The sequence below is a fragment of the Chrysoperla carnea genome, chromosome 1 (genome assembly GCF_905475395.1).
Source record: "Chrysoperla carnea chromosome 1, inChrCarn1.1, whole genome shotgun sequence".
Classification (NCBI taxonomy): domain Eukaryota; kingdom Metazoa; phylum Arthropoda; class Insecta; order Neuroptera; family Chrysopidae; genus Chrysoperla; species Chrysoperla carnea.
This window is the reverse complement of record NC_058337.1, coordinates 72,971,867-72,986,150: the sequence shown is the minus strand read 5'-3', so window position 1 is coordinate 72,986,150 and position 14,284 is coordinate 72,971,867. Positions and strand designations below refer to the sequence as shown.

General features: G+C 27.5%; 1 protein-coding gene across 1 annotated transcript in view; it reads left to right on the top strand.

Moving 5' to 3' along the window:
- Positions 1–7,849: 7,849 nt before the first annotated feature.
- The window catches only part of LOC123290797 (protein Skeletor, isoforms D/E-like), a 56,601-nt gene continuing 50,166 nt past the window's right edge, over positions 7,850–14,284 (top strand). The window contains exons 1-2 of the mRNA XM_044871132.1: positions 7,850–7,883; positions 8,260–8,406. Coding sequence (XP_044727067.1) covers positions 7,850–7,883; positions 8,260–8,406 — 181 coding nt within the window. The remainder of the gene's footprint in view (positions 7,884–8,259; positions 8,407–14,284) is intronic.

The window sequence follows — 14,284 nt, the reverse complement described above, 5'->3', positions numbered from 1 at the left end:
AATTTCGCCTTAGTATTGCTTATTCAATTGTTTTGCATATTGACTTTCCGTACTTTTCAGTTAGTGAATATAGATTAAGATTTTCCAAGCGAATATTTTCGATCAATTTTTTTTAAACTTTTTTTTTTTAATTGAAAAAGAATCTCTTGCCATTTTTCCAAAAATTTTAATTAGTTCTAGTTGCTTTTGAACTTTATAAAAAAGTGAACCCAACAACTATTTTAAGGTAGTACGAGCAACAAGGAAAGTTTAGACTTGTGGTTGAAATTTTTGGTACCATATTTTCAACTTTGATGATAAACTTCATGAATATAGACGAAAAATAAGAATCAAAATTGTATTCTTACTTTTCGCTTTATATTGACAAGTTATTATATAATTCACTATCAAAATTGAAAATATAATTTTTTTAATTTGTGCCCTCACTACCGTGCTCATATGTTCCTCATTAGTCGGGCACAACGGGGTTTTTTTTGTTTTCTTTTCAATAATTTATTAAGGTTTTAACTTTCATTTGAAAAGTTTTTTTCTAATTTCCATCGTCTAGTTTTGCAGATATCTATAAAAACATATCCATCTACCGTTTTCCAATAAGATTAATGTTTAATATGCCTACTTTTGAAGTCATTTATTTATTTTAATAATCGCTCAACCCCTCTCCTTCTAAAATTTTCAGAATTGATTTAGACATACTCCAACTTCATATTTAAAAAAAAAAAAAAATCAAAAATGCCCTGACGCTAGTACATTCTTAATATTTTGTATACCACGATACATTTGGATACAACCGATTATGTCAAATTTCAAGGTATTTAATTGAAAATGTCAAATTAGGAAAAAGTTATTTCATACAAATACAACGGACTTTCTACTTCTTGATTCATTTTTTATGAATACTTTTAAGGAACACATCTTTAGGTCAAATTCAATGGAATGGATCCTAGAACATAATAATAAACAAAATTATTGAAATACATTCATTTTCAAATGCATTTACCTATATTATATGCATCGTTAGTGTAACCTTAAACATGATTCACTTTACTCTTCCGTGTATACAAACACTTTTCAAGAAAACAATTATAATTTTAATTGATTAAACATGAAAGTTAAATTAGAAATATTTACGTGTCTGTAACTTGGTAGAAATTATATGGTTATTTGATTAGGGTCATTAATGTTATACTTACAAATAGGTATTACTACTATACTACACATATGGAGTATTTGCAAACGTTTACTAAACATAAACACACTTACTATTATTTACTAATGATACAATTATTATTATTTAGTGAAATTATTTCTAAACATTAAATGACCAATTATGTTCATGCAGGAAATTATTTTAAATATCCTGAATAATAGATACTATTTGTGTATATCACTTTATTTATCACTTTTAGCAGTTTAATTCTATGTTTGATAAATTTAATTTTTAATCTTTCTAACAGTTATTACATCAGACTACAGACAATTTTTTTCGGCACTACAGGAGTTATTTTTTTATTTAAACAGATTCAGTATCACGTATTTAATGTAAATACACTAAATCCTTACAAAAATAGCGGGAGAAGTGCCTCCATTTCAAGGAAAACAGTTTTGGGCTATATCTCCATAACCGTGCACTTGAAACCAAAAATGGTCTTTATTGTAGATAAGTAAATTTTCTGTCTTTTTTGTTCGATATTTTTTTTGTATCACTAACCGTTTATGACTTATACGACTATGACGATTTACTTATTGATTAATTGACCGATATCTCTTCTAATAGTTGTTTGAAAATAAAATGCTAATAACTTTTAAATTTATACATTTTCTAAAACTTTTACTCTAAACTTTTCTTTCTAAAATTAATATTGTTGAAGATATTACGCGTTCAATATTGCTTTACAGCTACAGATTATTGAAAATTTTTTCCTGCACTAATTTACAGGAGTTATTTTTTCTTAAAATAGGTTTATTATCATGTACTGAATGTAAATACATAATTTCCCTACAAATTTGGAGGGAGAAGTGCCGCCATTTTGAGAAAAACTGGACAAGAGTAACTAGCTTCTATATAACCTGTAGTATATAGCTAATTTGATTATTTTATTAGTATAGTAAAGTCTCAGTATTTCGAACACTCAGTAGTTCAACCAGTAATCCGACAACCTTCTGTCCGTCTTTTTCACAACGCTTTTTGCGCCTGTGAGAGAACAAATACTTAAGGACGTTCCCAAAACAAGTATATGAGTGAATAAAAAAACTTCAATCCCACGTTTGCAATTTTGAGGGTAGATTTTGTTTGAACTTGGAAAAATTAGATGAAAATTAAAAGTAAAATTTTTCGGTATACATATCCTAACTTTTGAAATATTTTTTTGTGTAAAAATAGTAGTGACCTTATAACCCTAATCAAATATTGCAGCTGGTGTTGTTAATTGTCATTTTATTAAAAACTTTAAAGATTTGAAAACAGTAAAAAAATAAAAAGTTAATAAACATTTTTATAAAAATTTAATTAATTAGATAATTTAGTCATAAACTGTAAATGCTTTTAAAATGAACATTCTGATTATATATAATATATATATATTGATTATAACGGGTTTATAAATACCAAACTTTATACCAACTTGATGAAATTTTTTAACAAAAATTTCTTCAATATATATTTTGATATAGGTATTTTATTAATCATCGGATAAAATTCAATTTTAAAGTTTACGATTAATAAATACTAGATACTACATCAATTTATATGGTTTATTTTTATTGTATGTATGTATGTATATATATATATATATATATATATATATATATATATATATATATATATATATATCTATACATAGATAGTAAGGTTTCGAATATTAAGGTTGTTTCACTATGGGCATAGTGTCAGAAAATTCTAAATTTTTTAAAACTTATTTAGGATACTAGCGGCCCCGACGGACGTTGTCCCGTAAAAACGTAACTCCAATTCATGAATACCTATACTACGTTTAGCCTGTCCGCTAAACCCATCCCGCTAAACCCCAATTTAACTCCTATTTATTGGAGTGGCCTGACCTTCGACCTTTGGCCTGACCTTTGATAGTAGAGCTCGCTGCGCTCGCATATGGCTCTAATAAATGCCTATTGACAATACCTGAATACTATTAAAAATACATAGTACACATAGTATACATAATGTGATATGATTTATATGCGCTCCCACCATTTAATGAAATTTCATTTTTTTGGTACGGAGCCCTCAAAAACAGTTGTACTGGACCAAATTGTAAATCTAAACCATCCTCGTATCCCCTTGAACTCACACAAAAAATTTCATCGAAATCGGTCCAGCCGTCTAGGAGGAGTTCAGTCACAAACAGACACACACAAGAAATATATATATTAAGATTATAATACAATTAGGTACTATACAAATTTACCATAAAAATTTTAAATAAAGTTCGGATCTTTGACATGGAGAGCATATGAGAGTTTGTGATTTTAACAATTTTTTTAATTTTACAAAAAACTGTCAGAAATTTTCAAAAAACTAGCTGATCATTGATTTATTTGAGTTAAACAAGCAAAAATCAAAATTATTCGTGTTCAATTTTTGAGATTTTTTAATGCAAAGCTATACAATTTTATTGTTGAACAGAAATAACTATAGTTAGAGTATTGTAGTTGAAAAAAATAACGATAGTAACAGAATTTGAAATCCACCGTACATGTATAATAATGTATCTATGGAAACAGTTTAGTTGTACAGTATATAGATAAAAATTAAATAATAATTCACTACAAGCTTACATACTATTACCCTGCATATATTACAAAACTTTTTTACAATTTTCTAGGAAGACAACAAATTTAATGAATTGTATACGGTAAATCTGAATAAATGGCCAATATTCAAGGAGCGAATAGTGTATGCCAAAACAAGTATAAGTATTATAAATACCTATGTTTCCAGAAACGACCAACTTTGGAGCTAGAAACCTCAGAATTTTTTTTAATTTATACTGTTTTTGGTAACAAATTTAAATTCAAAAAATCTGAGTTCTATAACTCCGAACGTGCCCGTTTCTGGACACATTATTATTATCATACACGGTAAGAAATTTTTTGTGGATACCGCTTTGCCAATATTGGTGTAAACGCCATACTGATTAGACCATTGAGGGAATAGTAACATTAGCAGTAGTTATGGCGGACGAGTCAATGCAGTCGGCGATATCACAATACTTCTGGTGGTTAGTTATTCAATATTGTAATATTGCTTATGCTAACATGGATACTTAATAAGTATCTGTCTCTATAAAATACTATCATTGTAGTAAACGACATATATATTTTATAATATACTACCATGGCAAGAAATTTACTGTGGATATCACTATGTCAGTATCGGTGTGAACACCATACTGATTTGACCGTAAAGGAAATAGTAAAATTACCAAAACTTATGGTCACGAGTCAAAGCAGTATGGGCGTCAGACCCATACTGGTTGGCGATACCCACAATATTTCTGGTGGATAGCCCTATTCAATACTTTAATAATATTTATGCTATATCTGTATCTGTTTCTATACCATACCAGCTAGCATTGTAGCAAACAAAAAACATTTATTGTGAATATGATTGTTTTGACATTATCATTTTAGTTTAGGTTGGTTTTCTGGTTGAAGTTATAGAGCAAAAAATTCTTAACAGCCAAGGCTGGTTATTCTTCTACTTTAAGTGGTTAATTAATGTTAATTTTAATTTTTTTATTTTTTGCTTAAACAGAATTATATTTGAATTCCAGATGCATACTTAAAACTGCAAATCCAAGCTCAGTTTAAAATATTAAGAGTTGAAATTCGAATTTAAAGAAAGTTTATGCAATCACTCTCAAAAAACCTTGCTACATGTGTACCTGTTACTTTTATAAAATATATGAATAACTGATTCGATAATAAGTTACAGAAAGTAATTAGACAGACATCTCACATTATTATAATACATCTCAAACAAAATGTCTATTTTAAATATATATAGGTACTAACTAAAATGCTACAGGGTGTTTATATGTATAAATTTTACTTTCTACTAATAATAGCATATCAACAAATATCATATAATAAATACAAAGAATATTATACTTTAAAAAAGATGAAAAACTTTCATCACATCAATTTATGTGTGTGATTGTCTTGTATATGCCTTGTCTGACGTCTGATTCAAAATAACTTAAATAAACAATGTAGTAATACAGGTTATATAGAAGCTAGTTACTTTTGTCGAAAATGCATTAAATTACAGGAGTTATTTTTTTATTTAAATAGGTTCTGTATCAAGTACTGAATGTAATTGTACAAAATCCTCACAAAAATAGGCAGGAAAAGTGTCTAGCCTCAATTTTCAGGAAAACCGTTTAAGGATATATCTCCATAGCCGCGCACTTAAGACCAAAATTGTAATAACTTTTATTGTAGATAATTATATTATCTACCTTGTTTGTAAAGTTTTTTTTTGTATCGCTAAACATTTATGACTTATACGACTATATGGATTTACTTATTGACTATTTGGCCGTTATCTCTTCTAATATTTGTTTAGACAAGAAAATGATTAAATCTACAAATTTCCGGAAAGTTTTTTTTCAAAAATTAATATTTTTGGAGTTATATCGGGTTTAATTTTGCAACCACCGGCTGTAAGATTAATTAAAAAGAAGTATACATAGTGTAATGATAAAAATTCAATAAATATATGAAAAAAGTTGTGACAAAATATATGACAAATAGGGTGGATTCTTAATATTTTGCCTAGCTTCAAAGATGGTTAGAGATATCGAAAAAAAAAACTATTGGAAAAGTTCCAGATGATAATGGTTAAAGTTATATTTGAATTTCAAGCATTGCGATTATACCCCTTACCTGAATACTTTTATTTTTCGAAAATCCTGTTAATTTTCCCAATTTTCATTGTTCACATCCAGATACAGTGGAATACGAAAAAGAACCTTAGTGTAAACAATGAAAATTGATGAAATTATAGGATTTTCGAAAAATAAAAGGGCAGATAGAATATGAGTACCTTTAACATATCAAAATTTCAAATCGATAGAGTAAAGGGTATAATCACAGTGCTTGATATTCGATTGTAACTTTAACCATTATTATCTGGAAAACCGCTTTTCTTTATAAACCTTTTTTTTCCACCAACGAATGTTTAAGTGGAATCTTAAAAAAATCTTAAAGTTTCACGCCAATCAAATAATGATTTCAAGCAATTGAAAAACGTGTATAGAATCGTCTTAACGGGTTTCAACCACCAGTATGTGTATATAATTACAAATTTAGTATTAAACAGTCAAACAAACAAAACACAACACACAATATTAATGTCGACGAATGAACAACAAACAAACTAATCGATAATCTGGTATTAAAAAAAATATTATTGAAAATAAATTAAAAACAAATATTTTTTTGAATAAAAGTTTTTAATCACTTTCTATTATAAACGGTACGAATATAATAATTATTATAGAACAAAATATAATAACATAATATAATGATTATTAATTTTCATAACTGTTTTCAATATACATAATATTTTAATTATCATTCTCGTCACAAAATATATTTTTTTTAATATTATTTATTATTAATTTTATTTTTTAAATATTCATAGCCATACTGTTTGAAAGTAAAATTAGTTTTTTGTGTTTTGTTATAATTAGAGAACTTTTTTTTTTAATAAAATTTTAATTCATTTAAAGAATTGATAATTTTATTTGTTAATTAAACTTTTTCCATGGATTATTTATTATAAATAATTAATGAAGTCCAACTTTGATGTTTGGAAAATTTATAAAGAAAACAAGTGAAAACAAACAATTGACTGAGTTAAATGTTAAAATACATGATACAGTGTTGAATACAATGCAATCGTTTGTTTTTTAACATCATGTAAGTAAAGAAAGAGAGTCACTTATACAATGTTTCTAACCTAATTTGCTCTAAATTAAGTGATGTTAAAAATTTTTCAAACAAAACTTGTTAATGTTTTTGTAAGCAATATTTTGTACATTTAAACTTTCGTTCTATCTCTAAAGGTTTAGAAGATGGATCTGACGGATCCAATACCTTGACCTACAATGCAATGCTCATTTACAAACTTTACCTCTTTTTACGTCTTGGGCACGCTATGAAAATTCCAGCTTGAATCTCTTTTAATTTTTGAGTTATCGTGTTCACAGACAGCCGAAAATGGACTAATTAGATGTTTTTATGAACATCTATTCCCAAACTTACAAACTTGGGACTAAATATGTATTTTATGTAGAAACTTAAGTGCAGCCATGATCCTGCATATTTGCATTGCAAAATTGTTTTATCCTTCAAGTTTATCATTGCTCTTCGGTTTACAGAACAAAATATGAAAATAGTACAGTATGCCCCTGATTTCGTGGCAAAATAAAAAAGTTGATTGCTCTTGTAATGTTCTTTATTTTTGAACATTCAACATTTGAAACAAAAATTATTGAAAAAACTAATTACAATATTTTTGGTACTTATTCTAGGTTAAATGTAAAATTGATTTTACTTCCAAAATATTTAAACATTGAGGAAGCATGCCCATAAATTACCTACTAAACGTATAGCATAGTTTTTCCTAATTATAGGTGACCCGTCAAACATATGACATACAGCTTTATATAGAAAGCCGCCACTGAAGTTATATTTCTACCACTTCTGACGCTATTTTGCACAAACCTACGATCTAAAAGAATTGTTGATCCGGATCGGATATAGATTTTAAAGATTTTATTGTATCCTCTTAAGAAAAATGACATGAGTAGTAGTTGAAATGACAATGATATATTCGGAAGTGCCTGGCATTATAATAAGTATTATTCAATTAATAAGCGTTTTAAGTGATACTCATTATGACGTCTGACTAATCCTTGTACGTATAAGTGAACTTAAGTAAAACTTATATGTGTAAATTTTTTCAAATCAAATTAAATATTTTTTACTTTATTACATTAAGTAATCGTTCATAAATTAATATATTACATCTTTAATTTTTTTACTATTTAAATAGTAAATGCCATATTTCCAATAATTGCTAAAACTTAGTACCTAATAAACACAATTCCAGAATTGATTTAATGTTCAACAAATTACCAACAAGTTTTTTCTTATATCTGTAATTTATTTACATAAAATTTTGTAATTTAAAAAAATTAACTTTAATTCTTTTTTTTTTTTGTTTACTTGCAGAACAAGTATCATCGTTAAATACACCGTATTATGGGAAATTTATTGGAAAATTATCAGAATTAAACCATGGTGTATCTGGTGAAGTTTATGCAGTCGATGGACGAACAATACATTTAAAAGATTTCACATACGATGGTGAAGGACCAGGTTTGTGTTGAAGTTTGCTTTATTTGTTTAAATTTTATATAAACTTACGGATCAATAACATTCATATGTATAAAATACTATACAGATTGGCAACCATCTCGTTAGGGATTTATGATATTTGAAGTAAGAAGAGTTCTTATAAACATTCTTATGTATAAAACAAAGAAAATAGAACAGATTAGTAATGTGTGTGATTCACACGCAATCATATCAATTGATGTGTTGATGTGTACACGTTCAGTTTCTTTCTTTGTTTTATACATAAGAACTCTTCTTTCTTCATATATTATAAGTTCTTAACTGCCAAACTGTATAGCAGACAAAGATATTTATTTTACGCTTAAGCAAGAGTGAAAGTAAGATAGTTATTTTTTGGAATATCCCGTTACATTTGACTAAACATAGCAGAGTGGATTTAGAAATACTCTGCATTTACTAAGATCGAATGTCAAGGTTTCAACTATTTATAGTAATTAAAATGATTACTATACAGGTTGATTTTTTCCATCCTTATACTTCTTTTCCAAAAGTTTCCAGCGTTATACTTCAGAAACTGAATGGAAAATCAAAAAAAGTAAAAACACTTATTAGCTCATTTTTAAGGAGAACAAATATACCGTACGCAATTTTTTTATATGTCTTCATGTTCAAATGGAACTCGACTTTATTTTTTTAAACAGAACTGTGTATTTTTATAATATTGATAAGGGTTTTTCAGATTAAAATTTTCCTCAAAGAAACTTTATAATCAGCAAATTATCAAAATAATAATTTTTTTATAAATTCTTATTTTTTATCGAAAAACTATTAAATATTGTTCGATAAATTTTTATAGACTATTCGTACAGTTTTTTCCCTTAAAAATCATAAAACTTAGCTGTTGAAAATTTAGGCCTAGGCAAAAAAAAACTTTCACACAAGAGTTGCTTAGTTTGGGATTAAAAACAAGAATCTACTGCAAAAAGTATGTACTTCCATTAAAAAAAAAACAAAGTTGACTTCTATTGGATCATGAAGACATACCCATATAACATAAAGTTGATAGCTGTTTTCGCGTTTTTAAATTTTTCATTATGTTATCAAAATATAAGGATGGAGACTTTTTAAAAAACACTCTATATATATTACGACATTGTTACATGATCGTCCCTAAGCAAGGATTTAAAAAAATGTTTCTTATCAACTCACTGGTGTCACAAAATTATAGCGTTCTCGTGTGCCTCAACTCTCGTTACTTATAAAGCTGCGTTGAGCAGCAGATACTCAAAGAAGCTTAACAGAATTAAAGAATATCATAGGTTCCCGGTACTTAAAACTCAGATTTAGTCAATCTTTCAAGTCAACCTTATCTTAACGTAGATGGAGCTCAATTTACAGTTTCTTTAAAAAAATATGGCAATTTAGACATTAAACTAAGCTAGTTTGAATATTTTTTTAAAATTTAAAAGTGGCATGACTTTCGAAAAAAAAAAGATATTTTGAAATAAATTTGGATGTTGTTTACAGAAGCGCAACTACTTTTAAAATCTGCAAAACAATAACAAATAGTCCATTTGAAAATCAAAAGTTAAATGCTGTATCTCCAAAGATGATAGATCACAATAAAATGTCTTTCATTTTAAACAAACTAGATAAAAAATTATTTAAATAAAACACGTTTACTTAATTTATTTTTTCACCTTAAGAATTAAAAAATTTTGCAGAGTTAAAAACTGGCCATCCCATGTACAAAAATTTACGGTTTGAATTTTTTTAAGTACCTTTAAAATTCATTATCAATAAATATCATACACATAAATATTTTTCAATTTATTATAATCGGAAAACTATTGGCTTTGCCTCTAAAAGATTAACCTTATTGGAAATGTTAGCTAAATTGTTTGAATTTTTGATACATTGTTGTTCTCTTCATTGCATCATTTTCAAATATATAATATCTTAATGGGCACAAAGAAGAATAATGAACAGTTTTGGATTTTACGCATTTTATCTGCTGATAAAGGTAGTATTTTAGTGTTGGTTCACTTTAGCAGAGGCGTATTCGTAAATTTATCTGGGCCACTAACAAGAACACTTTTACCAAAAAGTTTACTCTATTCCACTTTTTCTTTCTTTTTAGTCCTCGTAGAGGCTTGGTAGTCTTTTGTCCAATTTTTTTTTAAAGAAATTTTTTTTGAAGCCCTTAGGCGGTTGCCTATGCTGTCTAAATGGTAAATACTTTTTTGATAATTTATTAAGAATTTTCACTATCATGCATAAAAAAAAAATTCGTTAAAATACTTAATTCCTTGATTTTAAGTCCAAATACCATTAGCTAAAAAGATTGAAAAAAACTTTATCAGCAGACAAAATGCTCTTAATAACTTAAAAATTATTCATTATTTTTCGTTGTTATTTCCCATTGAGTCATTTATTCAAAATGCTTAGAACAACAACATACCAAAAATTCAGACAATTTAGCTGGGAGCCAATTCCAATAAGGTTTGTGTGTGGTCGTTTCATATGTACCACGTCTTGGTCAACGTTGTTTCACTCTTCCAAGTGTACACATATGAAGATATACCCTCAAAGAGAAAGTTTATAAATCAATTTCAACCCACACTTCCGATATATTTTTATTTTTTTTAATTGAATACAATTTAACATCAGATATTTGCTCACAAATGTTCAATAGATTTATTTTTATTTAAAAAACATCAATTCTGAACAAAACAAAATACAAAACGCCTGCGAAAATAAAACAATTTATTATGAAATTCGGTTAAACAGTCTAGACTACATGTAGTTAGTATAGGTCATTGTACGCGATGATCTTTCTCGTATTTATTATTAACATGGTCATATTATGACTAACACATGTCAAATTACTTTTAAATATTACAAAATCGTTATTAGTGAATTTGAGTTACGTAAACGTTATAACCCAAACCGTGATTGGATTCGGGTACATGAAAGTCGTGCAGTGGTGGATTTAAGCAAAGAAGCAGATACCTACTGAGCCCTCGAAATAGAGCACTACAAGGGGGTACGAAGTACATTTATGAAAACTTTAACAAGTGGGGAGAAGACAAATTTTCATACAAGGGCACGACAAGGGGCACGAAGTTCATTTAAAAAGATTTAAAAAAAAAAAAAAGGTGAAAAAGACAAATTTGCAGGAAATTGTACCACAAGGGGCCACCAACTTAATTAACGAAGACTGAAGAAAGGCCTATTTTACAGATTTTATCCACCGGGCCTTTTTCCTTAAGTCCGTACTGAGGTCGTGAATCGAAATATTTATTCAAAGTCGTTTAGAGACAGCATTAAAAGTAGAAAACCTAAAAACTTGATTGAAAAGTGGTGGTTGGCTTACCTCCACCATTTTAAAGGGGAATCAACAACATCTTTCATTTGATCAGTCTTAAAATGTGTGTACATAGCCTCTCTCTGTTACTAAAGGCAAATGATATTGTTAATCATTTTATTAAAGATATTCTCCTGAATAACTTCAAACTTTCAGATAGAATGAAAATTTTTGAAAACGAAAGATAATTCGCATACAAATTTTCAGGTTGATAAGGAAAGTCCCAACACCTTTGAGAGGAATGACAATATCTCGCACCTTATCGATTAGAAATTGCTAAAGTTTAAAGTCCAGAGACATAATTAAATAAATCAAAATTGGCAAGTGGAGGGGCAGTGCTCACATCATTAGTAAATATTATTTAATTCTATACATAGAATTATTATATATTCACTCGAAACTATAATCGTAGAAAATGTAGACGGGCTTTACTATGTTTCATCAGTAGTTTATATAAAATCAATAAAAATAATCAGCTTATAAATAATATATTATTTAAATTTAAGTTAAGGTTTAATATCCTATTTCATAAAAACCATCCCACAATAGAAAGTTTTAAGCCGGTGAGTTGGTCTAAATTGCACCTAATAATGTCGCATTCTTTATAAAACATTTCTTAATGGAGAAATTATACTTCCAAATAGACCGGTATAGCTATGAAAAGATTATAAGATGATGACTAGTAAAGGTGTCCTTGTGACTTTTGTGCCTTGAAGGAGGCTGAAAGAGTAAAGGGGCTAAGATAAAAAAATATTTTCAAGATTTTCACGGGGGTAACATAGTCGTTGGCTAAAAATTGGTTTTCTATTTTGTGGAACAGCTTCGATTTTGTCAACTTTACCATGTTTACTGATTGAATTTTTAAATAGAAATCATCAAAGGTTGCAAAAGGATTGAAATAAGGACCTGATTTTCTAAACAATCATTTTCTGCGTTTTAAAATTAAAATCAAAAGGATAAAAGTGAATATCAAGAAAATTAATAGCCTGAAAAATGGAAAACTATTTTTTCGATATGCTATCGACGCAGTTACTCGCAAATTTGCCTCCCTTTTAGTTCATATTAAAAACAGTTATTATCCCTATCAAAGACATGTAGAAAGTAAATGAGGCACCCAAATCTGTGACTATATTAGAGTCTATAAATATATTTTGGAGTCGATCGAACCATAAATGTCCTCCACGATGTTTGTAATACAGAATGATTAGTCAAAAAGTTTCTATTCTAGTATTTTGAAAACATAATGGAAGATCAGCAAACGTGACACATATCAGTCCATTTTTAAGGGAAATGAAAATACACTATCTGTTTTTTTAATAATGCTACGTCTTCAAGTTTAAACAGGACTATAGTATTTTTAATTGTTTTTTTGCCAAATTATTGTTCTTCGTCCCTAAAAAGAAACTTAACATGATCGTTTACAAAATTGTGTTGGATTCGAGCTAGAAGTGTAAACACATAATTTTTTTATAAAAAAAAGTAAATGAATAACTATATTTTTACTTTTATATAATATATAAGATATTTTCTCATAGTTTCTTTTTAATCTATTCATCACAAAGTACTATTAAAAGGGAAAAACAATCAACACTTTTTTTCATAATTTTATTTACTTACTTTCATGTTTATGACCTTCAAACTAAACAATAATAATACTATTATTATTATTTTTTTAATAAAAAAGTCATAAATTTATTAATAAATAAATATATAATAATAAAAAAAATGATAATTACATTGAAAAATAGATAGTTATTACATAAAAATTATGTATATTTTAATATAATATTATTGTACAAAAGTATTTAAATTATATTTTTTTAAAGTGGGAATTAGTTTTGTTATAAAACTTTTACTAGTAAAACGAGTAGTAAGTATCTAGAATAGAAGTTTTCACCGAATTTTTACATTTTAAATTTTAAAATCCACTGATAGTTTTAACAGTTGTTCTGAATGGAAAGTTAATAGGAGTTTCTAACAAGTTAAATTAGATATTTTGAAAAAAAAATTATCTATAATAGTCGAATGTGTATTAGCAATTCACTAATTTTTAAATTTTCAATCACTAATTAATAATTATACGGAATAAGCACTTTTTTCAAAGGCAATCTTGCACACAAATTAAGTTTTTCAGTATGATGCCATTGCATAATATACCAATTTTAGGCTTAAAGATGTACAAGTGCCAGGGCAATTTTGGATAAAAGGTAAATGATTTTTTTTCTATATGAAGTTGGACTAAGTCTTAATGGATTCTGAAAATTTTGGAGAGGGGGTTTGTTCGATAATTTAAATAAAAAAATGACTTCAAAAGTAGGCATTGGTCTTATGTGAAAACGGTAGGTGGATGATAGAAAAAAAAAACTATTTAAATTAAAATTAAAACATTAATAAATTATTGGAAACAAACAAAATCTGTTGTGCCAGACTAATTAAGGATGTATGAGCACGGTAGAGGGGACATAAATTTAAAGAAATATATATTTTCAATTTGGATGATGAATAATGTTATAACTTGACAATATAAGAAGA